Source organism: Hylobates moloch, unplaced genomic scaffold (assembly GCF_009828535.3).
Source record: "Hylobates moloch isolate HMO894 unplaced genomic scaffold, HMol_V3 SCAFFOLD_9, whole genome shotgun sequence".
Lineage (NCBI taxonomy): Eukaryota > Metazoa > Chordata > Mammalia > Primates > Hylobatidae > Hylobates > Hylobates moloch.
This window is the reverse complement of record NW_026652284.1, coordinates 88,828,195-88,853,344: the sequence shown is the minus strand read 5'-3', so window position 1 is coordinate 88,853,344 and position 25,150 is coordinate 88,828,195. Positions and strand designations below refer to the sequence as shown.

General features: G+C 34.6%; 1 protein-coding gene across 4 annotated transcripts in view; it reads right to left on the bottom strand.

Moving 5' to 3' along the window:
* EMC2 (ER membrane protein complex subunit 2) overlaps window positions 1-25,150 on the bottom strand; it is a 46,277-nt gene that overhangs the window by 7,505 nt on the left and 13,622 nt on the right. For 2 of the 4 annotated variants that reach the window (XM_032760266.2, XM_058443812.1), the window contains exons 5-10: window positions 23,650-23,707; window positions 9,653-9,738; window positions 9,443-9,502; window positions 3,694-3,775; window positions 2,762-2,872; window positions 509-613 (exon numbers count right to left, since the gene is read on the bottom strand). In XM_032760266.2, the coding sequence (XP_032616157.1) occupies window positions 509-613; window positions 2,762-2,872; window positions 3,694-3,775; window positions 9,443-9,502; window positions 9,653-9,738; window positions 23,650-23,707 (502 nt within the window). Of the gene's footprint in view, window positions 1-508; window positions 614-1,981; window positions 2,066-2,761; window positions 2,873-3,693; window positions 3,776-7,988; window positions 8,712-9,442; window positions 9,503-9,652; window positions 9,739-23,649; window positions 23,708-25,150 lie in introns of those variants that run through there. The other 2 variants (XM_058443811.1, XM_032760267.2) reach the window with 2 other exon arrangements.

The window sequence follows — 25,150 nt, the reverse complement described above, 5'->3', positions numbered from 1 at the left end:
GAAAAATAATTTCCTAAAAAATCTGCTAAGGACGAGCTTTAGAAAACTAAGATACAAATGGAGAAGTTTCAGTAAAAGATCTGAAGTGTAAGCAGACTGCACAAACTTTGTTATGTAGTTTGATTAGTTTAAGGCTTTCTTCCTTCTTTTCTATTTCTTCAGATACCTATGATTAATAATACACACCCATACCCAATCTGCTTCTGAAATGTGACATGATATTTATTTATCCTTTCTGAGTTTTTAGAATTACTTTGCGTTTGCCAAATGCAGAACCACTGAGATTTCCATGTGGTAAGGCTAATTATGAAATAATAATACTAACAGATTCCTCTTGAGGGGAAAAAAAGGTAATCTTAAAACTACAAATTAATTCTTAACAACACATTTGATAAAGCCCCAAAGGCATATAAGTCCAATGCTAGACATACGACTTTGTAGTTTGTAGAAACAAAACTGAGAAATACATTAACTGACCTACATAGCAAAATGATCAATAAATACTAACCTGATAAGCTCTGTTTATTTGACTAGCTGCCCAACTAGCATATTTCATGTTGTCCTTTTTCGTTTTTGCACTTGCTTTTGGATTAGAAGCAATATGACTTGCCGACTAAAAACAAACAAATAAAAACATCAAAAGCAAAATTCATTTTTTGCTAGTCAAGATAATCAAAAACATAAGGGACATAGTTGCAATGGGATAATAAAGAATTTTTAAAAACTGTATTAAAATAATTTTTAATATAAACATGAAGTTGAATATTAGTGCTTAAAAATGAAAATATATTTTAAAATATAGTATAAATCCAAAATAGTGGAAAGGGAAAAGATATTTTAAATAATACCTAAAATTATTTAATTATGTACCTATAACAGCTCTTAAAGGTAAAATTCCATATCATTTAAATAAAGAAGCTATAGAAGAACACTTTATGAACCAAAAGCACTTTACCACTGTAGGATATTACTGGTGTTATTTCTTATTATTGAATTACATAACTTGCCTATGTCAGAATCATAGAATTACTGAATATTTATAGAAAAAGGAAACTCAAAAATAATTTAGCCTGACATCCTACATTAATAGGTAAAAGAAATTTAAGTCCAATAAGAGAGATTTAACTTGACCAAAGCAAAATAATGGGTCTTCGAAATAAAGAAGATCCTTATCTCTAATCCATTTCTCTTTTCACTATACCATGAGTTTTCAAACTGTGTTTCAGAGAACCAATTAGTCCCTGCAATTTGATCCACCCTCTCCTTTTTAAAAATGTATTTAAATGAGCGGTTCTTAATCTGGGATCTGTGAAAGAATCCATAAAACCCCAAAATCATATGCTAATTACTAAATGTATATATTACTGTGAAGAGTAAGATATAACTTGATTCCTATTCTTAAATATATTTTACTCTTAAAAGAATATGACCATGTGATTCAAAAAAAGGTTAAGCCTTTGTTTTATGCCAGCCTGTGCTATAGGCTCTTTCACCTATGTCTCCCTCTCTGCCAGTGAAGAATCTATATCCCCAAATCTGATTTTTATACCTCTATGACTTTAATGTTACCTTCTTCTTATGAATTTTAGCAGATGCAGTGGTTACGAGAAAAACTGTGGAGTTAACTTCCTGGGCTGGAAACCCAACTCAATCATTTAGGAGCTCTATGCCCATCTTTGGGCAAATTAATTAAATCTCTGTCTCAGTTTCACCACCTGAGGATAGTATTGAGAGCACCTACTCAAACAGTTGATGTGCGGATTTACTGAGTTAAAATAAAAAACAGAGCTCAGAACAATGCCCAGTGCATAAAGTGCCATGTATAAACTATTAATAATTTGTTGTATATTATATAGTTTTTAAAATTAGTATTTATTTGATACAGAGATACTTCTACTATAGTGTATTTTCAAGCCATTGCAATTGGCTTTGCTAGAATCCAGGAAAATTTTCTTCAAATTCATTTGAACCATCTTCTAACCATATTTTGCCATTCCTTTTGAAAAACTATTTCATTTTTGTTTTTTCCTATCTCCATTTCTTCAATCAGTTCTTTTTCACTGAGCTGCAACAAGAAGACACTCATCAAGAAGTCAAAGGAACAGGATAAATAAAAAATTCAAAGAACTAACTGACATATTAAAGTTTATTTCTCCAAGCCTTTCTTATTGTAGAGAGGTGCTCACTTTATATATATGTCTTACAGGTCAGCAAATTCTTCCTCTATTTCCCACAGCTCTTATTAATTGACTTTTCTAAGCTCTGCATTTGGCATACCTAAACAATAGGTCATTACATACTTTCCACAATTTCCAAACTGTTTTTCTACACCATAAAAAATGTTTTAATTTGATATGTTAGGGATTTGATTTCTAATGTATTTTATTGGCACCGTTTAAAAATACCTCATACAACTATAATTTAGGGAAGAAATACAATAACGTTGGGCATAAACCCAAGAATATCAAAACAAGAAATCATGTTTTTTTCCTATCTGTCACTATTTAATTTTATAAGGGCAGATTTCAATTCTGATATGATAATAGATAGTTTACAAAAAAAGAACGTCAAACAGCTAGGCTGTATTAACATTCAAAAATAAAACTGGCTTACAAGCTATTGCTCAGAATTAATTACAGAAAAAAACATATGCTTATCAATAAAATATTAAAAACCGGAGAGGAGTGATTGGAGGGGATAGTTAAATGGATTTTAAGTGACAGATTTTTAAAAATAACATTAAACATGCACCTCAACTCACCATATAAAGCCCAAACAAAGCTCTCATATTTCTGTTGTTCAGTTTCAATGCCTGTGCAAAATACTTTCTTGAAAGTTCGAGGTTTTCAAGTCCACCTTGGGTATACTTAACCTGTTAAAAATTGCAAAGTGCTGAAAACTGTTTATTTTACTACTTTGAAATATAGCATGGTTTCATCATACCACAGGCATTAAGTAATCGAAACAGATATTCTCTGTAAACAAATACAAGATGTTAAAAGAATTCACCAAAAGGTTTTTAAAGCTAATCTAAAATTTCAAACACAACCTTCCCCAAAAAAGCTATTCTGTTCTACGAACATTGAGATGACTGAGTAGTTTCTAAAACAAAAATGCTGCCACAATAAAAAGCCAGGATAATTTCTATTTCAGCTGCCTCGCAAATGCTTCGCCTCACATTGTATTTTCTATTACTGGCATTATAAATGTGGACTTAAATATTGAATTGTCCTTTTATAATCTGCACGGACATTCTTTAATAATGAAGTCCTTTTAGCCTTATAGCATTCAGTTGTACTGCTATTCTTAATAATATGCAAATTAAATAAATACTTCTTATGTCCCAATTGGCTTTAATACAAATTTCCCAGAATATGGATTTAACAATCATAATCACTATAAATGTCTCAAAAGCCATTAAGTGGTGACATATGTGATATAACTTATAATTAGGAAAGAAAATAGTACACAAATATAAAAATACAAGGAATTTCACTGTTTTAAGTATGTCTTAAGTCAGTATTACCACTGCAATGTTAAAAATTTTAAACTTTTATTGTCACAATTCAATGCTCATCAGATGTTTTAAATATTTATACACTTGTTTAACATCAAGGAAATATTCTTAGTTCCATAATAACACCGAATAGTAACCAAAATAAAATTATATGCCATTGTTCTGAAAACACTTACTTCAGCATACTGCTGACAGTATAAGTGGTTGTGTGGATTAGTCATCATTAATTCCTCTAAACAAAAGGCTGCTTTTGCATAGCTAAAAACACATCAAGAGGAGAAATTAGTTTTAAAAGTCACAAATTTTTATCTTAGTTAAACCTTGAAATAATTTAAAAACAACTTTAGTCATGTTAAACAACTTATTCCCAAAATAATTTACATAGCTTTATTAATAAAGTATTTGTCATCTGAAATTCATAAATATCAATGACATTAAATTTTATCATGAAATTAATAAACACAGACTTAAATCTTAAAGCAGCCTGTAAACAATCAATAGATACTGCATTTCAAAAATTGGGTCACTCCTACTACATCCCATCACTACTAATAAGAAAGGCTTCAAGACCTTGGATCAAGTTGTATATAAAACAACTTCTGGAAGTTGACTGATCATTTAAAAAAATATTCAAACAGCTAATGTGTAAGAAGAAAATAAACATTTTATTAAATATTCTCTACTCACTAAAAATTCTTCACAGGCATATATTTACCAACATATTCTATTACAAAGATTTCTCTCATTACTTAAGTTTACTGTCAAATACCAAATTATAATGAAGTTATAAATTTCTAAGCCCATGAAAAACAGATCAAGTTGGTTTTGATATATACTGTACTACTATTTAATCCTGTGGTAGAATAAACAAAAATCTTGCTGAAAACCTAAGGAAAGAGAACTGCCAGAAAGAGCTCTGGAAAAACGTTTTAAAGCATGTGACTATAATTCACTAAATATATTTTAAACGTTTAATGCCATGTGACTATCCTCACTATCTACAGGAAATCCTAATGAACACAGGTGTTACAAGATTTCTTCCCAGTGAGGAAGCGATGACGCTACCCAACAAAAAGAGGTTACCTAAAGTTATTTTTGGCATTTGTTACCAATATACAAAGGTATCTACCTTTACACTAAAGCCTGATATACTTTTAAAAATTATTTTCCTGTTTCACACATGCATACTAATAATAGCTAACTTTTACTAAATGCTTATTACGTGTCATGCATTGTCCTAAATGTGTTACATGTATTAACTCATTTAATCCTACCAAAACCCTAGGAAGAAGGAAATTATTATCACCATACTAGAGCTGAGAATACTGAGGCACAGAGATGTAAACTGAATCCCAGGCTGTGCCACTCCAGACAGCCTGTACTCTTTAACCACTACATATGCTGCTTATATGCATTACACATCACATTGAAAAACTGAAGATGTCAATGGTAACATGAAAATGTGTACAGCAGTCACACCCAAAGGGACTGAGGAAAAAAAAATACACCCTGCAGATTACCTAATAATTACAGCATTTTAGATTTATGAAGGACCATATATATACGTATATATATGTATATATAGGTATTTAATAAGACTGAACAAATGATTGAATAAATGTCTAAAACAAATGTATTATGACTATCTACCTAATATATATTTATCACTCGAAAAGGGAAAATTTGTCTCTACCTTAAACACTTTATCAAAAGACAGTTCTCTTCTAAATGTGTTCCTTTAATTATTAACAGTATGATGCCAAAAATTCATATTGAGACTAAGAATAAAAGTTCTTAGAGATTTAAATGGGTTGAGCACAACTGTGACACTGGTGCATAAAGCAAGATAAAATGGGCAGGTAGTAGCAGCTCTTACGGTAAAATGAATACCAAAATATTTTCTCAAAAATCAATTAGCATCACATATGAGAAAAGGATTCCTTCCCCCAATTTTACAAAGTACGGTATCAAACTAATTTTGTGGATAAAATATGGAATTAAATAAAATTAGAGTTAGAAGGAGCTCAAGAGATGGTCTAGTCCAGCTTTTCTAGGCCATTGTTAGGCCACACAGAAGGTGACTATTTCCTCAGTCTTGTCAGGGATAATACACAGCCAGTACTATTCTAGGTGCATAGAGAAGTTAATTCATTATACACAGTGACTCAACAAGACTAAGAATAGAGAAGTAAAAATAATTTGAATCTACTTAAAACAGAATAACAATTGTTATTACAATGTTAGAGTCAGTACTAGAACTAAATAAAGTTTTCTTCTCTTCTTTACAAAAGTATATATAACTAAAGGTTATAGTATTTGGTACTGCGTATTACTTTACCAACATCACAATTTTTCCTTACAGAATTGTGGTAATTCCCCTCGATATGGAATTTTAAAAGGCTGGACCTATGAAAAGGAACTACAATCACAATCGTAATTAATGTATAATACTAACTGTTCCTTGCTGTATAGTATCTAGTTTCAATTACAAATGAAGTAAAAAAATTTGTCTTTCATAATGTGAATGTATTTTTGCTTACAAAGGTTGAGTATCCCTTAACCAAAATGCTGGTACCAGAAATGTTTCAGATTTCAGAAGTTTTCAGATTTTAAAATATCTGCATTATCTTACTGGTTGAAAATCCCTAACGCAAAAATCCCAAATCCAAAATGCTCCAATGAGCATTTCCTTTGAGCATCATGTTGGCACTCAAAGTTTCAGATTTTGGAGTATTGTGGATTTCAGATTTTCATCTTATGGATACTTAACCTATAATACATATTGGTAGTGCTGACACAAAAAAATTAACTGTAGTTTTAAAACTTTAGAACAAGTGTCTCAATATGGTCAATGGATGTAACATATATCCCTGGAATAACTAAAAACAAACTATAAATCAGAAACAAACTTATAAAAGTAACTTAAAAATATAAAAAGTTTATATGGCACAATTCTATATCCCCTTTTCTCTCTATAGAAACATTAAATAGGGCTATATGAAAATTATACTATAGATATTTATTTGGAGTTAAAAATTCCAGAGCTGGGCACAGTGACACACCTGTAGTGCCAGCTACACAAAAGGCTGAGGTGGGAAGAGTACTTGAGCCCAGGAGCTCAAGTCTGGCCTGGGAAATGTTGTAGACTCTGTCTCTTAAAGAAAAAAAATAGTTCTAGATCTAGGCTACCAAAGCTGCCTGTGACCTATTATACTTAAAAAAGCTTATAACTGTTCATATGCAGAAAAGAATATCGAATGTTAAATATATCTAATATTTTCGAAACTGTTACATTTTTGCCACTGTGTTCACAAGACTGGTGCTAAAACTGATATCCTACGATAATTTAACATTCCTCCAAAAAATTCCTGCCTCCTATAATGACTTGCTCAAACATGTCAAATGAATCAAGTGAACTAATTGTAATTTTCAGTTTCAAAAAAATCTGTAGATATGTATTTCCAGTCACCTAAACATAAATATTCCTTCTAAGTGTTCAATTAGAAAAAAAAAAATGGTCATTTTGTAACTAACTAGCTTTAAGACCAAAAAGACTTTTGTGATACTAGATAAAAGGGTAGGCTGACCGTAATTATCATTTTCTCTAAAAAAATATTTTTTAGGTGCTCCTACATCTTTGTAAATCTTCATTTTTTGAGATTTCTCAGTTCATTTCTCTTAAGTGTACATTCACCTCTATTTCAATAAACTCTTTAGATTCCAAACAAAGGAAAACTGAAGGTGGTACCACATGGTGAAGAAAATAAGTAAATTTAATGGTAGGTTAAAAATAAGGTATAACCTAAATTTGATGATGAAATAAATATTAGAAACACATGCAAAAAAATAAAATTGCAAATGAAGTAGGGGAAAAGGGTGATACATTTTTAAGCTATTAAAGGATAGCAGACATGATAATGTTAAAAATTGATGAATCTGATTTTCTAAAAATGTAGTTTCTATAATTTTAAGAAGTCAGTATTTAAAAAGCATATAACAAGGATATACCTTTGACAAATGGTTGCTCTCCTTTATAAAAAGAGCTCTTAAAAATGAACTAAAAAGGTAGAACCAATTTCACCTATCAAACTTGTAAAGATTAAAAAAGAATCACAGTATCCAGTGTTGTTAAAGAGGGACTCTAGTAAATGCTGGTGTGCAAGTAAATTGATGTTACCATTCTAGGGAACAATCAGGAACTATTTATCAAAACCACAGAAAATGTATGTCTTATTTAATCAAGCAATTTTACTTCAAAGAATTTAACCCAAGGAAACAAAACAAAAATGATCACTACAGCATTATATATAAAAATATAAAACAACCTTTATATCTCCCTAGGAAACTGGTTAAAAATACTAGGGTAAATTAGTAAGATGAAATAATATAAAGCCATTCAAAACACACTGTAGATTGTTATAGTGACAAGAAATTTTTGAACAAAATATAAGAGAAAGTATAAACTACGAAAGATAATTTTATTTTGGGCTTTTGTTTTAAAAGATAAGGAAGGATAAAAACCAAACAAACTATAGTTAACTTAGGATGCTGGAATTACATGTAATTTTTGTCTTGGTCTTTATGCTTTATTGTGTTTCTCAAATTTTCTGCATTAGGTATTCCTTTAACTTGAAAAAAAAAATTTCCTTGTTGATTTGAAATGTTTTAAAATGCTTTTAGTCAGAAAATCTTTAAAAAGTACAAAAAATGTTAAATGACTGTCACCTGTTTTAGAAACAAAATAAAATTAATGCTAATTATTTTTACTATACTCTAAAAATTCAATTTCATGTATTTAAATATAAGTATTATATACTGTCTCACATGCGTAAGAAATCATGAGTATGTTTACATATGTGTACATACAAGCATATCATCTATACTGAATGTGATTCAGGAAATAATTTCCTAATCAAAACCAGAATATCTGTTTCAGAGTATAGCAGAGAACCTGAAAAACAGTTCCTAGAATATAGTACACATTCATTAAATCACAGCTATTACTTTTATTTTAGCTCCCACTTTTCTTAGACTTATGCAAATAGACTACCTCAATCCTCTAGATCACATTATATATATAGACCACAGACAACAGACAAATGTCTTCATTCTATTTCTCATCAGTTGTTTGTAGTATGAGAACAAGGTTAAATATTCATGCACAAGAAAATGTGCATGAGAATCTGATTCTATTCTGTCAAAAAGAAGGAAAAGAAACAATGTCATATACTTCAGATTTAAAAGAACTAAGAAAAAAATATAAAACACGCCTCTAGATGGAGGTTAGCATTAATGCTGTAATATTAGAAAACTTGCACTAAGACTCTGGACTAATCCTCTCACACTGGGATTTCCTCCTGTCACTACAGCAATAAAAAAGCTAACAAAAACATTAAACATCCAATAAGCAAGATCCTAGAGCATTCAACATTCTTGATTATTCTCAGTTTTTTACCCAGGCAACAGAACGCTTCTACTTTGGAAGAGTTGATTCTCTTAGTACTAAGGCTAATACATGCATACAACTGACAGAATTTTTAAACAGCAGGGAGTATAATACTCTTTGTATATAAGAACAATTTGAACTCTAAAAATTCACAATTTTGATTTACCAAAAATAAACTTAGCTTAGAAAATGCAGGCCTTTTTATTTCCAAAGAATGCCATCTCTATTTGAAAGAAAAACTTATTTCCTAAACATAAACAACCTGGCAAAACACAAATGACCTAGTTAAAGCTATTCACATATTATGACCAGTGAATTACTGATTTGTTATTTTTCATTTAATTGTTGATTTGTTCTGTTTTTCATTTCAAATGACATGATTCACACCCTCTCACCGATCCTTTGGAAACCACAGTGCTTTCTGAACTTACAGTGATGAAAACTGCACTCAACAAAATGTTGTGTGTTTAATAACTTACTCATGTTCATTGATGTAAAGTTCTGCAAGTTCATGCCAGGCTTCTTGGTCTCCTACAAATCTGGTGAGAGGAAAAGAAAAAAAAGTAAGTGGGTAGATATTCTGTAAATGAACAGCATGAAAACAAACAGGAAAATCAAATGCAAATTCCATTTTAATTAAAAAAGATTTATCAGAATAACAAAACACGATCCTCTTGTAAAATACTCACTGTTCCAGATACTCATTCAGCTCCCGAATGGCCTCCACATTTTTCCCCTGGGCTTTTCGAATGGCAATCTTACGCTTTCTTGCAGCCTGTGGGTTGACATTAATAAAGGATTAGGCCCTTATGATTCCTTGGGGTTTTGTAAAGAAGGTAATTTGACTGTGCAAATTATTATCTCAATGCCAGAGAAATTCCATTGTAGAACTACTGCTTAGTGGGAGTTTATAAACATACCCCATGACATCCCACTGGGGAATTCAAACATTCCTCTAACAATCACATATGCTTTACTTTTGATGCACACAATGTATGCATCGTTTCATCCAAATAAATAACCATCCAGATTCTGATAATTACTAACCAGCAGGGAATCTTAATCTTTATCCAACTTAAAGCCCTTTACTCTGTCTCATTCATAAGATCTGTATCCTAAGAAGGGGAGGAACAGTGGAGATTAGGGGGAAAAAAATCTCACCATGGCATGGCCTTTGAATATCATTATATAAATATGTCTTCTGACAACTTTTTCACAATTTTAAGAGAAAATCTACCCATAAGTCTTTCACAAGAATAATACAGTCCTGAAATAAATATTATATAATAAGCAAAACAATTAAAAGTTGTATTCTAAAGTTTTTAAAATGATAAACATAAAAATCAATGCCATTTATTGTGCATTCATCAAATATGTACCAGACTTCTACTGTTTGCCAATATTGTGCTACACAATGAAAATATAAAGATAAAAAAGAAATGATAATTCCTTGCAGAAGCTCATTCTCATGACAAAAACATATCAAATAAAAAAGTTAATGCAGTAAGAGCAATGAAAGGGATATCTAGGGTGTTAGGAAAATAAGGAAGAGATTCTGACACATGTTGTGGCAGAGTGGACGAAGTGGAAAGAGAGAAAGCAAAGGCGGTCCCACATGTGATACCTGTACTGAAACAAAGAGTAAGTAGACATTAAAAAACAAAACAGGAAGTTATTTATGGAAACTGCACAGTGGGGAAGAACACATGAGCAAAGGCCTAGGAGAAAGCAGTACTGGCTGAAGTAAACAGTCAGGGACTGGAGCACACTGTATAAATTACTAAATTTATATCCTCTCTATTTATGTTTGCTTCAAATACAGAAGGATAAACAATAAAACATACTATAACTGAGGCCAAGCTAAACTTAATTATGAATAAAGTTCCTTATTGTTGATATAATATTCCACAAGATGCAGACAGAAGTAAAACGGATGTGGTCTCTTTAGAGTATCAAGAGCTACTCATTACAGGGTGGTAAGTGAGTGATTTGGCTCTGAAGAAATGAAAGTGAAAGTTTAGAGAAATCAAGACACTAATAAATAAGGTTCAGAGAAATGTTTATAATAATTTGGGTAATTAAAAAATGATGTTTTAATAATATATATCCCTAAGCATATCCTGAGAGTAAAAAAAATAAAAAATAAAAAAAGAATCTATATCCTTAATTAATCAGGTCATAGCAAAGGCCTTAGCACGCCTGTCACACAGTAGGCACAAGCAAATATTTTTAAAATAAGTTTACTAAGTAAAACAAAAATGTGCCACAATAAATGCAAAGTTTTAAAAGTCTCAAGAACTCAGAAGAAAAGTAAAAGTAAAGCTCTGAAAGTAACTCAAACCTTAAAGCCATTAAGAATTTTAGACTTAAAGTGGAAGCATTGTCCCTAGACCTCCAAATAGATGAGGGATAAATTAACATATAATCAGGAAACTTTCTTTCGGCCATTTAATATCTGATTTCACCAAAATTTGAAACATAATTTAATCTTTCATTTTTCATGACATTACTTCTTCCACAGACAATACGCAGAGCATAATGTCTGTTTTGAAATCCAGAAGACAAGAAACTGAATTCCAACTCTTATCACTTACTAGCTTTTTTAACCTCTGCAACCCTCAGTAATACCATCTACCTTCAAGCATCAATATGAAGCAACTAACACAGCATATAATATTAAATAAATGTTATCTTCCTTTTTTTAACATTTGGTTCTGGACTTAACGTTTATGTATTAAACCTTGCCACAAAATTCTAACTAAGCAATCTTTAAAGGACTGGCACAGACTTGCTTTATTTGATATTTATATCTTGCCCCAATCCTTACAGGATTTGCAACAGCAGAGATGAGATACTGTATGCAGTGAAAACTTGTTGAAAACAACTGGATTCACCTGGGAGCAGTGGTGCATGCCTGTAATCTCGGCACTTCGGGAGGCTGAGGTGGGAAGATCACTTGAGCCCAGGAGTGAGAGACCAGCCTGGGCAACATAGTGAGACCCTGTCTCCACAAAAATAAAAATAGACATTTTTAAAAAAGAAAATATTGCATACAAATGCCACAAATCAAACAAAAAAATTAGCTAAGCGTGGTGGTGTGCAACTGTAATCCCAGCTACTTGGGAGGCTGAGGCAGGAAAATCACCTGAACCCGGGAAGTGGAGGTCGCAGTGAGCTGAGACTGCGCCACTGCACTCCAGCCTGGGCGACAGAACGAGACTCGGTTTCAAAAAAAAAAAAAGCCATTTACAGTCTTAAAGTTTTGCCACATAATTCAAAGCATATCTAAAATTTTAAACAAACAATATACAAGGTATCATACATAAAATAACCAATTATAATAACAAAAACACCGGTTCAAAAACTAAGACAAAAAAAGAAACACACATCTTAGTTTCTGTGCATTCATACCAAACAGTACTGGACACTGAAGGAAGTATCTACTGCAGATCGGTAGCTATCTGCAGAATAAATGAATACATCACAAATTTTACAATTGGAAAGAACTGAGGAGCAGGCAGTGATAATTACATCTCTTCATTTTATGTAAATAAAAACCAAAGCCCAGACTTACACTGCAAATCCTGGGACTCCTGAATCTGTTCATGTCTTTTTTTTTGCCATAGTCTCTTGCTCTCTGGACACTTACTACTCAGCTGTCCAACTCTTTATTCATATAATGTCTAACTGTGAATAAAGAGTCAAGCAGCTTTTCTCCCAAAAGCCACACAAAGCCCTAGGTTTTAAATGATTATCAAGCAACCAGAATGAGGCTCAACAAGGCTTCTTGTGGCTTTTGGGTCTCATTTAGAGCACACAAAAAAGGCTTGTAAAAAAAGACCAATTTTGGCCAGGGACAGTGGTTCATGCCTGTAATCCCAACACTTTGGAAGGCCAAGGCGGGAGGATCATCTGAACCCAGGAGTTTCAGAACAACCTGGACAACACAGCAAAATGTTGTCTCTACGAAAAATTTTAAAAGATTACTTGGGTGTGGTGGTACGCGCCTGTAGTACTAGCTAATCAGGAAGCTGAGGTGGGAGATTGCTTGAGCCCAGGAGTCAGAGGTTACAGTGAGCTATAATCGCCTCACTGCAATCCAGCCTGGGCAATAGAGCAAGATCCTGTCTCAAAAAAAAAAAAAATTCTATCATAGCTTCCTTAGCATAATATTCTATAAAATAAAAATTATCCTTAGATTTTTAAAAATAAAAACAAGTTATTAGTCTTCACATACTATTCCATAGTGGCAAGTAGTCTTGTTAAATGACTAAATTTAAATAATAAAATTTCTGTAGGGGTAACAGCTGGTTGTCATGCGTATTAACTACTTACTCTCAATCCCATTTATTACCATTGCTTCTTTCCTCATGATAAAGAGCCTTAATTTCTGAAATCAAAGTACCTATCCAGAATTTCTTACTAACTGTACGATCTTGGGCAAGTCACTTAACTTCTCTATGATCTTGTATGCCTATAGAATAAAGACAGTATCTGAAAGGATTATGATGACAATTAATGAGATAATATATGTAAAGTGTTTAGCTCAGTGATGGCCCATAGTAAATATTTGATAAACATTACCTTTCTTCATTATCACAGTATCATCATTTTCTTCAATTCTATCACTCCCTTTCACCATTTTCCTCATATTTATACTCTGCTCTGTAGAAAGCTGCAGCTTTTTCTCAGTTGTAAAGTAGAAATCTGGATGACCATATAAGTTGTTCTTTTAACTGAACATGCTCTACTTGTTTTTTAAAAATTAACAAAATCAGAGCTCACTAAACAAATTATATCATCCCTTAATAAATGCTAATAATTACATTTTTTGACCTCACAAAGTTTAGAAGATTTTTAGCCAGTATCAATTCAAATAATTTGCGGCCCTAATCGATGTTCTGAATAAACAATCTGAAGGCATTAAGAAATGCAACAATAGTTCTGAAGAACCCATGTATGATAGTGAAAAACACGCTACTAAAAGAATACCATGAACCACAAACAATTTACTCCATTATTCAAAAGTGAATCAACTGGCCAACAACATAGATCCTATTCTATTTTCTTCAAAGAGCATCGAATACATAAGGTTCAATCCCTGGCTTCAGAGAATTCACATTCTTTTAAGTGAAATATGTGTTAAATATAATATAAATAAAATTGAGAAGGAACAACTAAAAAGTATAGTATTGTTTAAACTTTGGAATGAGCATAAAGGTTATTGTGATGTTTACTAAAACAATCAAAGGGAAGGTGGCTACAGGACAGCTAGACCCTGAATTAAGTCTAGAATTGGAAGAGTCATGCTCCTGTAAGATTTTTCCAACTAAAGATATATATACACTAGTGCCAAACAATAAATGGAAACCTATATAATTTGTTTCAAACTTTTAAAGACCATGAATAAATCTTCATCCAACTGGCTACAAGCCTTCTATAATATTACACAGAATAAGGCTAGCTAGCAATTTTTTCTGAAAGACACACAACATTTTTTTATTTTAAATAGGCTACCTGGGGAAGAGATACTACCTAGAATAGGATTAAAGGATTAAGGCCTACCAGCAAAATACAATCTAGAACCTCCCCCCTGCCTCACTCCAGACTCAGGGACTCAGAAGGAATTGGACAGTTGACTAGCAAAAGGAAAGCAGAATCCAGGTTGCCTGCCTCCAAGGTTTATACCTAGAAGCCTGGAAAATGCAGCATTTTAAAAGCATCTTCTGGAGCAAGATACACTCTCAAGATAATTGGTCTTACACATTTACTGTTTATGGAACACGTCTGACTGTGCACTCGGGTGTATTCAGCAGCATTGTTGCCTGCAGTTCCCTGTGTTCACCAGAGATGCTGAGCTCAAAGTGGAGGTTTTACTCTACTCATCACTGCAATCTGCACATTGCTCCACAGTCACACAGAGGCCTGTGTTCTGTTCCCGGTAAATGGAAACATGTTCTGAGCCTATCTGCCTCCCATGGCTGCACCTGGTTCTCCGTACCAACCCCTGGGGGTGTCCACAACCACTTGGGACAGAAGAAGGTGGAATTTCAGACAGGAGCTTGAATGGATCTCCAATGACAGACTTGGACTAGCTGTGGCCCAGATGTCGGCCCCGCCCAGAATTGTCAGGAGGAGGCTTTGCTGGCACTGGAGGTAGCTCAGGGCCTACCTCCCTCCACTGAGTCCAATGGGCACAAGCAGGCTGGCATATGGCCAGAGTTGGCCAGAGTGTGTCAAAGCCCTCCGATGCCTTTCCTTTACCTTTTTTAAAGAATATCAAATAACTCATTGAAATGACTCAAAGGTGAAAAAGTTTTACCAAAAGGAACCCTTTTTCAGTTAACTACTAATCAAATGGATGTATTCTGACCCTCTCAAGTTTCTTTCCCCAGTTACAGTGGGGAACTGGCTGAGTGTTAACTGTGGGATTCACTGCAGCATCTTACCCTCAAGGCATCTTACCCTCAAGACGAAAAAGATGAAAATGCAACCTGCAGAGCTGGGCTTAATTCCCACATCACAGTCTGGCCCCTGCTACAGGAGGCTACCCTTCTCAGAGAGAGATTTAATAGGGAATTGAAGGAATAGTTAGGGGGCCAGGGAGATGTGAGTGACACTGGTGTTCCAGGTGAATGAGGGGTTAGTGGAGGGTTTGGTGCTATAGCCAGTCAGGATATTTGCAAATGTAAACACATTTGCAAACACATTCCTGTGTGAGGCATGTTACCATTTATCAGTTTTTGTGAATACGTGTATTTTAAGCAATAAGATTTAACTGGTCAGACTTTTCTAGGCAGTCTCAGTGGTGTATTTCCTGTGTTGTGACTGTTCTGAAGATAGAGTGACTCTAACCACTGTGAGAAGCCTGAATAAAAATCGACCCCCGCCCTCTCCTCACCGAAAAAAAGCATCATTACCCTTGGCACAGAGGAAATTACATCGAATTCATAAATAAAACTTCAAATATTTGATATATCACAATAGGCAGAGTTCACAATTCAGGATAAAATCTGATCTTCTGAAGTATGAAATCAACTAAAAGACAGTAATTACTCTGCTTTCTGAAAGGCATTCCTTCAACAAGCATTCACTGGAAGCCTACCAAATGCTGGGCACTCTCCTACTCAACGGATATAATTTTTTCCCCATAAGGAAGATTCAAAGTATGAAAAGTCAATCATTTTCAAAACGCAAGCCAAAAAAAAAGTGCCAAAACTGGTACTGGAGTAATACAAAAAATAAAAGCTGACAGTAGCCCAGTCCCCTCCAATTCCATCTGTCTTAGTTTTAGATTCCCATAATCTCTAGCCTAAGAACAGCCTCCAAATTACTTATCTCTTCTCATCTCCTTCAAAATATATCCTATTTAGATAACACATTATCTCTAAAACTAACTGATATTTACCTAATCAAAATTTGACTTCATACTCCATTCTCTAAGAATAAAAATTAAAAATTACCAAGCTGTTCACAAATGTAGACCTTCTTTTTGTACTTCTAGCTACTCTGTACAAAGAATCAACTCAGAGGTATAAAATACTGTCTTCCTCAGAAGTACATCAGTGGAGGAGAAGGTTAACTAGGCAGAGCACCAGAACCTTGCCCTCTCTTTATCAGAAGAGAAATGAAATTTGAAAAAAGTGTAAAAGGAGACAGCTCAGAAAGAAAAATACAAATGGCTGTTTAAGAATATTAAAAGATGTTCTCACTCCTATAATCCCAGCACTTTGGGAGGCCGAGGCAGGTGGATCACGTGGTCAGGAGATCGAGACCATCCTGGCTAACACAGTGAAACCCCATCTCTACTAAAATAAATACTAAAAAATTAGCCGGGCGTGGTGGCGGGCGCCTGTAGTCCCAGCTACTCGGGAGGCTGAGGCAGGAGAATGGCGTGAACCCAGGAGGTGGAGCTTGCAGTGAGCCAAGATCGTGCCACTGCACTCCAGCCTGGGAGACAGAGCGAGACTCTTTCTCAAAAAAAAAAAAAAAAAAGAATATTAAAAGATGTTCAGCAGTACTCATAATGCAAATTATAACAAAATAACATTTTTAACCAATTAGACTGGCAACTATTAAAAGAAAAAAGCTGATAATATACCACGTGGCAGGATATGGGGAAAGTGGCACTCACATATGCCACAGAAAGTGGGTACGGATGAATAAAAAGCCTTTTCAGAAGGAAACTTGTAACATCAATCAAAATTTAAAATCCATGGACCTCCTGACCCAGACATTTCACCTCTAAAGATTCATCCCACCAATGACATCCACTGAAAAACTGTTTCTGAGAGGAAATATCAGAATCATCCTAAGGGTTCACCAAGGGGACTTAAACTTTTTCATCAAGACAAGGGACTATATATCCATGCAATGCAATCCTACTCAACAGGATAATGTAAAGGATGTGATGACATGGCATGATCTTTAAACTATATCGTTACATAGAGTATACCACATTTGCATTTCTAACCATTCTCCCTGTCAGAGGAATACACACACACATGCACGCGTGTGCATGCACACCTATTTGTGCATGAACAAATATCTCTGAAAGATCACATAGAAAAATCATTAACAGTGCTTGCCCAGCTGGGCGCGGTGGCTCATGCCTGTAATCCCAGCACTTTGGGAGGCTGAGGCAGGCAGATGACAAGGTCAAGAGATCAGGACCATCCTGGCCAACATGGTGAAACCCCATCTCTACTAAAAATACAAAAATTAGCTGGGCATGGTGGCACGTGCCTGTAGTCCCAGCTACTCGGGAGGCTGGGGCAGGAGAATCACTTGAACCCGGGAGGCGGAAATTGCAGTGAGCCACAGCCTGGCGACAGAGCAAGACTCCATCTCAAAAAAAAAAAAAAAAAAGGGCTTCCCTAACAGAAGGAGGACCTGAGCTCAGGGTTAGAGGAACAGACTAATTTTTTTTTTACCATATCATTTTATATTGTCCACAATTTTTAACATGTGTATGACTTTCTCAATAGAGCATTTCAGAACTTTAAAAAAGATGGGAAGAAGGTACGCCATTCCACCATTCTTTCAAATAAAAAATTTTGAAACTTCCATTCTAATTACCTTATTCTTTCTTTCCTAAGCAGGCCTTGTACTTTAATAATGCTTGTACTTTAATAAAGGCTTATTCATGCATTCACTTGGGATACAATGTCTTTGTATCATTTAAGTCACACTCATCCTATAAGGCCTTCCAGACTCAAAACCCATGCAGCAAGTCATCAAAGAAAGAGAATTTAATAAATCAGTTTCAAAGTCTACAGGATGTTCACCACATCATGCTACCTCACTAGAAGCACAGAAAAGGCTAATTCATCCTTGTGTTTTTTCTCACCACCATGCACACTGCAAGCATAACAAATGTTCTCTGAAAGAATAATGAATGCATGTGAATAGGAAGTACAGCTGCTTAAAGCTTCAATGAACAACTTCATTTCTATACTGGATATCCAGAAACACAGAGGCATAAGACAAATAAAAGGTCACGTGATCACTTTTCAACAATGCAGGGAGCAACAGTAAATGAGAATAAAACTGGACTTTCCCGCCTCTGAGATACTAAGTTGCTTTGGAAAAAGAGATGGTGATGTCTTCTACGGAGTAACTTTAACTGTTGCATATTAGTGAAGTCTACTTATAGACTTTATTAGTTCTAGGTCTTTTATGGCTATGTTTTCTCCTTCAATGTCTAGCACAGTGCTTCCTAAGGATATAGGAACAGAAACAGTATCTCTACTCTTACTAAGAGCAACTCTGATGGTTCATGAGAGGTATTCAATACATGTTTACAGAAGGAAAGAAGGGACTGAAAAAAGATCAGATCATGTTTGATAAAACAATAATACATTTAGCAAAGCTGAATTAAGTCGCCTTGCTCTCAAATGTTTCCCTAACCACTAAAGGATTTAGTTACCACAGGGAGTATCCCTTATACAAAACGCTTGAAACTAGAAGTGCTTCACATCTCAGATATTTTCAAATTTTGGAATATTTCTGTATACCTGAGATATCACAGCAATAAGGATCCAACTCTAAACACAAAATTGGTTTACATTTCCTATACACCTTACACACATATCCTGAAGGTAACAATTTTATACAGTATTTTAAGTAATTTTGTGCAGAAAACAAAGTTTTCATTGTGTTTTGACTGTGACTCATCACGTGATCGGGGTGAAATTTTCCACCTGTGACATTATTTCATTCTTCAAAAAGTGTTGAATTTTGAAGCATTTTGTATTACAAATTTTCAGGTTAAGGACGTTCAATCTGTACCACTTCACACATATTCTATGAGGGGAACCATTTGGATTTCTCTTTTAGCCAGTTTTAAAAGTCACAAAAAGCCATAAAATATGAAAGATACTACAAAGAGCAGTAATTAATTACATATTATCTTATATTCTGAAGAAGTGAAATAACTTACTAAAAATTCCCAATGTAAACTGAGACAGAATTAAAATATTGTACTCCTAATTCCAAAATTGACTTAAATTACACTGATTTTTAACCTGGGATGCGAAATATAAAATTCAGAAGCTGTTTTCAGAAACTTGATTTCAGTTTTTTCAATCTATGGCTACAAGAAAAATGAGTTATCTCTGAAACCACAGTGAAGTCTTATAAATTAAGAATAAGTACATGAGAAAATCTTCAGAAAAAAATGGGTGCTTTTTCTAAGAAATTGTTGAACTAAGACAGATAGTAAGCTATTAGAATTGTTAGATTAGGAAATCATTCAAAAACTTTACAATTTTAACTTTTTATTCTCAGTATCTACATAAGCTTATAGAAGTTATTTCTTATTTTTATTTTTTATTACAGATAGGTTTGCAGCTGTCAAAACTTTTCCTCGAACTTTCTATATTCTGAGAATCTTCACAAAACAATGAAAGTTCTCAGCTATCTAGAACAAAACAAACACATCACACACACAAACACATACACTCACACGGCTTGGCTGTGTCCCCACCCAAATCTCATCTTGAATTGGAAATCCCACAATTCCCTTGCATCATGGGAAGAACCCAGTGAGAGGTGATTGAATTATGGGGCGTGTCTTTCCTGCACTGTTCTCATGATAGGGAACAAGTCTCACAAGATCTGATAGTTTTAAAATGGGAGTTTCCCTGCACAAGCTCTCTTTGCATGCTGTCATCCATGTAAGACATGACTTGCTCCTCCTTGCCTTCCACCATGACTGTGAGGCCTCTCCAGCCATGTGGAACTGTAAGTCCAATACACCTTATTCTTTTGTAAATTGCCCAGTCTTCTCGGGTATGGTTTTATCAGTTGCATGAAAACAGACTAACACAGTAAATTGGTACCAGTAGAGTGGGGTTTTGCTGAAGATACCTGAAAATGTGGAAGCAACTTTGGAACTGGGTACTGGCAGAGACTGAAACAGTTTGGAGGGCTCAGAAGAAGATAGGAAAATGTTGGAAAGTTTGTAACTCCCTAGAGACTTGTTGAATGGTTTTGCCCAAAATGCTAATGACACGGACAATGAAATTCAGGCTGAGGTGGTCTCAGATGGAGATGAGGAACTTGTTGGAAACTGGAGCAAAAGTGACTCTTGTTATGTTTTAGCAAACAGACTGGTGGCATTTTGCCCCTGCCCCAGAGATGTGTGGAACTCTGAACTTGAGAGAGATGATTTAGGGTATCTGGTGGAAGAAATTTCTAAGCAGCAAAGCATTCAAGAGGTGGCTTGGGTGCTGTTAAAGGCTTTCAGTTTTATAAGGGAAACAGGGCAAGTTCAGAAAATTTGCAGCCTGACAATGCAATAGAAAAGTAAATCCCATTTTCTGAGAAAAATTCAAGCCAGCTGCAGAAATTTGCATAAGTAACAAAGAGCTGAATGTTAATTCCACAGACAATAGGGAAAATGTCTCCAGGGCATGTCAGAGGTCTTCATGGCAGCCCCTCCCATCACAGGCCTAGAGTCCTAGGAGGAAAAGGTAGTTTCATGAGCCAGGCCCAAGGTCCCGTGCTGTGTGCAACCTAGAGACTTGGTGCCTTGCATCCCAGCCACTCCAGCTGTGGCCGAAAGGGGCCAACACAGAGCTCAAGCAGTGGCTTCAGAGGGTGCAAGCCTCAGGTCTTGGCAGCTTCCACCTGGTGTTGAGCCTGTGAGTGCAAAGAAGTCAAGAACTGAGGTTTAGGAACCCCTGTCTAGATTTCAGAGGGTGTATGGAAATGCTTGGATGTCCAGGCAGAAGTTTGTTGCAGGGGCGGGGCTACCATGGAGAACCTCTGCTAGGGTAGTGTGGAACTGAAATGTGGGGCCGGAGCCCCCACACAGAGTCCCTACTGGGGCATTGCCTAATGGAGCTGTGAGAAAAAGGCCACTGTCCTCCAGACCCCAGAATGGTAGAACCACTGACAGCTTGCACCATGCACCTGGAAAATCTAAAGACACTCAACACCAGCCCGTGAAAGCAGCCAGAGGATGTACCCTGCAAAGCCACGGGGCAGAGCTGCCCAAGACCACAAGAACTCACCTGTTGCATCAGCATTACCTGGACGCGAGACATGGAGTCAAAGGAGATCATTCTGGAGCTTTAAGATTCCACTGCCCCGCTGGATTTCAGACTTGCATGGGGCCTATAGCCCCTTTGTTTTGGCCAATTCCCCCCATTTGGAATGGCTGTATTTATCCAATGCCTGTACCCCCATTGTATCTAGGAAGTAACTAACTTGCCTTTATTTTACAGCATCATAGGTGGAAGGGACTTGCCTTATCTCAGATGAGATGTTGGACTGTGGACTTCTGAATTAATGCTGAAATGAGTTAAGACTTTCAGGGACTGTTGGGAAGGCATGATTGGTTTTGAAATGTGAGTATATGAGATTTGGGAGGGGCCGGGGCAGAATGATATGGTTTGACTGTGTCCTCACCCAAATCTCATCTTGAATTGTAACTTCCACAATTCACATATGTCATGGGAGGAACCCAGTGGGAGGTGACTGAATTATGGGGGCGGGTATTTCCTGCACTGTTCTTGTGATAGTGAATGAGTCTCTGATAGCGAGAGCTGATGGTTTTAAAAATGGGAGTTTCCCTGCACAAGCTCTTTGCCTGCTGTCATCTACAGTAGATGTAACTTGTTCCTCCTTGCCTTTTGTTATGATTGTGAGCCCTCCCCAGCCATGAGAAACTGTAAGTCCAATAAACCTTTTTCTTTTATAAATTGCCCAGTCTCAGGTTGTCTTTTATCAGCAGCACGAAAATGGACTAATACACACAAACACACACACATACACACGCGCATGCGCACACATCCCTACACAAACCCCCACACACCCACTCAAAAAGAAAAACAAAAACCCTAGGGAATTTCCACAGAAAATCTCCCTAGGGTGGGAAAAGACTAAAAGTAAGCAACTATCATTTAAGAAACATACCAACTACTATAATACATAAGTATTATTACAGAATATCAAAGGAAATAAGCAGAGATAAGGGATTTATGATCAATGCCTGAGATAAATGTGCTCTAGAAACTACAGACATCAAGTTACTGTTGTTAAATAACTAGCCATTTACATCTTAAAATCTACAGTCAGACATTATATAAGATTTTTTTAATGTCTATTTTTAAAGAAATACTTGCCAAATAAGAGAGAAACTTCATGCATCTTTATTGTGTTAATACAACAATTTCTCCTTCTATAAAAAAAAAAAACTCAACCTGGTTTTTGTTTAAAATTTTTAAAAATACTTATTTTCTTTTAGCAGGCATATATGTGTGTGTGGAAATAATGACATAAAACATTAAAATGACTGATGTATTATCTAAAGTCTCTCTGTAACTTTTTAGTTAAAAGGTTAAGTCTGAGGGAAGCTATTATGGCAATAAACTATAATGTTCTCAACACTAAAAACAGAATTCAACAGGGTATTTTTCAAACAAATACTACTATGTAGGTATTTTTAGAACAAATATTCTAACCAATAAACTAATATACTTGTTCAAAATTACACTAAAGGGGTATGTTTCTTCTTATTCATGTATAAGGCAGAAAAAAGCAAAAACAAAATAAAATGCCTTCATTAATTCCATATACTAATTATTGAAATGCCTTTTTTTCATTAAGACAACTAAAAAGTAACTGCACAAATTAAACAATTTAGTATTCATAAACTTCAAAATATTTTATGCAAACACATAGTGTACTCTTTCCAAATCTCAACTAGCCCCTTCTCTCATACAGTATCTTCTAGAAGTCTTTTTTTTTTTTTTTTTTTTTTTTTTTTTGAGACGAGGTCTTGCTCTGTTGCCCAGGCTGGAATGTAGTGGCATAATCTCAGCTCACCGCAACCTCCGCCTCCCAGATTCAAGGGATTCTCCTGCCTCAGCCTCCTGAGTAGGTGGGATTACAGGCTCTGCCACCACGCCCGGCTAATTTTTGTATTTTTAGTAGAGATGGGGTTTCACCATGTTGGTGAGGCTGAGAAGTCAAATTTTATTGGAGAGTCTTAAATCTATTTAAGATAAAATGTGGCCCATCATGAACTATTTAAAATTAAAAATAAAAATATTTTTCAATTAAAAATTAAAAATATAAGACCTAGTTCCTTATGTATCTTTCCATTATTTCCTCAATGAATTAATTTTATCTTTTAAATTAAACTTTAGATTTTTTTCAAGACAATCTGCCAACTTACAGTGTTAGTTGGATCTTCTTGTAAAATCCTATCATATAGCTGTATAGCATCATCATATCTATTTAAAAAGAAAAAGAAACATCTACAATTATTACCTTAAAAATATGGTGATAAATAGTAAATACAGAAAAAAATTAAACTGGCTTTAATATTTTAATTTAAATGCATTTATAATTGCTTTAAATGCATTTATAATCGTTACCAAAGTCTTCCATCTTCATATAACAGTAAACGTTTACCACAGTCTTATTTTGTTAAGTAAAGCAAATCATGTATACAGTACTTACAGAAAATTTCCCTTAAAAAAATATTAATTCAATTTGTCCAAAGTACAAAAGTAAAAAGTAGCCACACAAGTTGAAGACAGAACAAGCATCAGGACCAGATGTAGATATGGTAGAAGTATTGGCATAAACAGACTAGGAATTTAAACAATGATATGTATTTTCACGACTCTAATGGAAAAAGTAAACAAGATGCAAAAACAGATGGGTAATGTAAACAGAGATGGAAACTCTAAAAAAGAATCAAAAGAAAATACTAGAAATCAAAAACAATGCAAAAGAAATGATGAATGCCTTTGATGGGCTTGGGCTTATCAGTAGATGGGGCATAACCTATAACCCAAAAGAGTCAGGAGGTTGAAGAATTATCCATACAAACTTTCAAAACTGAAATAAAAAGAGAAAAATAATAGAACACAATATCCAAGAAGTGTGTATGATTACAAAAGATGTAACATATATGTAATGGAATACTAGAAGGAAAAAAGAAACATAGAAAATGTTTAATGGTTGAAAATTTTCCTCAACTTATGATAGACACAAAACTACAGATCCAGTAAGCTCTAAGAACATCAAGCAGAATAAATAGCAAAAAATCTACACCTACGCACATAAAATTCAAATTACAGAAAATCAAAAACAGAGAAAATCTTAAAAGATGCCAGAAGAAAAAAACACATTACTTATACAGGTACAAGGATAAGAATTATATCAGATTTCTCTTCAGAAACCATGCAAACAAGAAAAGAGTAGAGGGAAATATTTAAAGTGTTCTGAGAGAAAACCAACTTAGAATTCTGTATCCTGAGATACTGTCCCTTAAATGTGACAGAAATATACTCCAGACAAAAAAAATTAAAGCAATTTGTTGTCAGCAGATCTGCCTTTCAAGAAATGTTAAAAGCTGCTCTTCAGAGAAAAGGAAAATAATATTGGTTAGAACTTTTGGAAGGTTCTAATATATAAAGAAAGAAAGAGCATTAGAAAATGAACAAATAAAGGTAAAATACAGGTAAAATAAAATTTTACTTATTCTTAATTGATCAGATAACAGTTTGCTCAAAGTAGTAACAGCAACAATATATTTGGTGATTATGATTTATGAATAAGTAAAATGAATGAAAGCAGTGTTACAAATGACGAAAGAGAAGAATTAAAAATACTCTGTTGTAAGGTATTTGCCCTAACTGTGAATCAGTATATTGTTACTTGAAAGT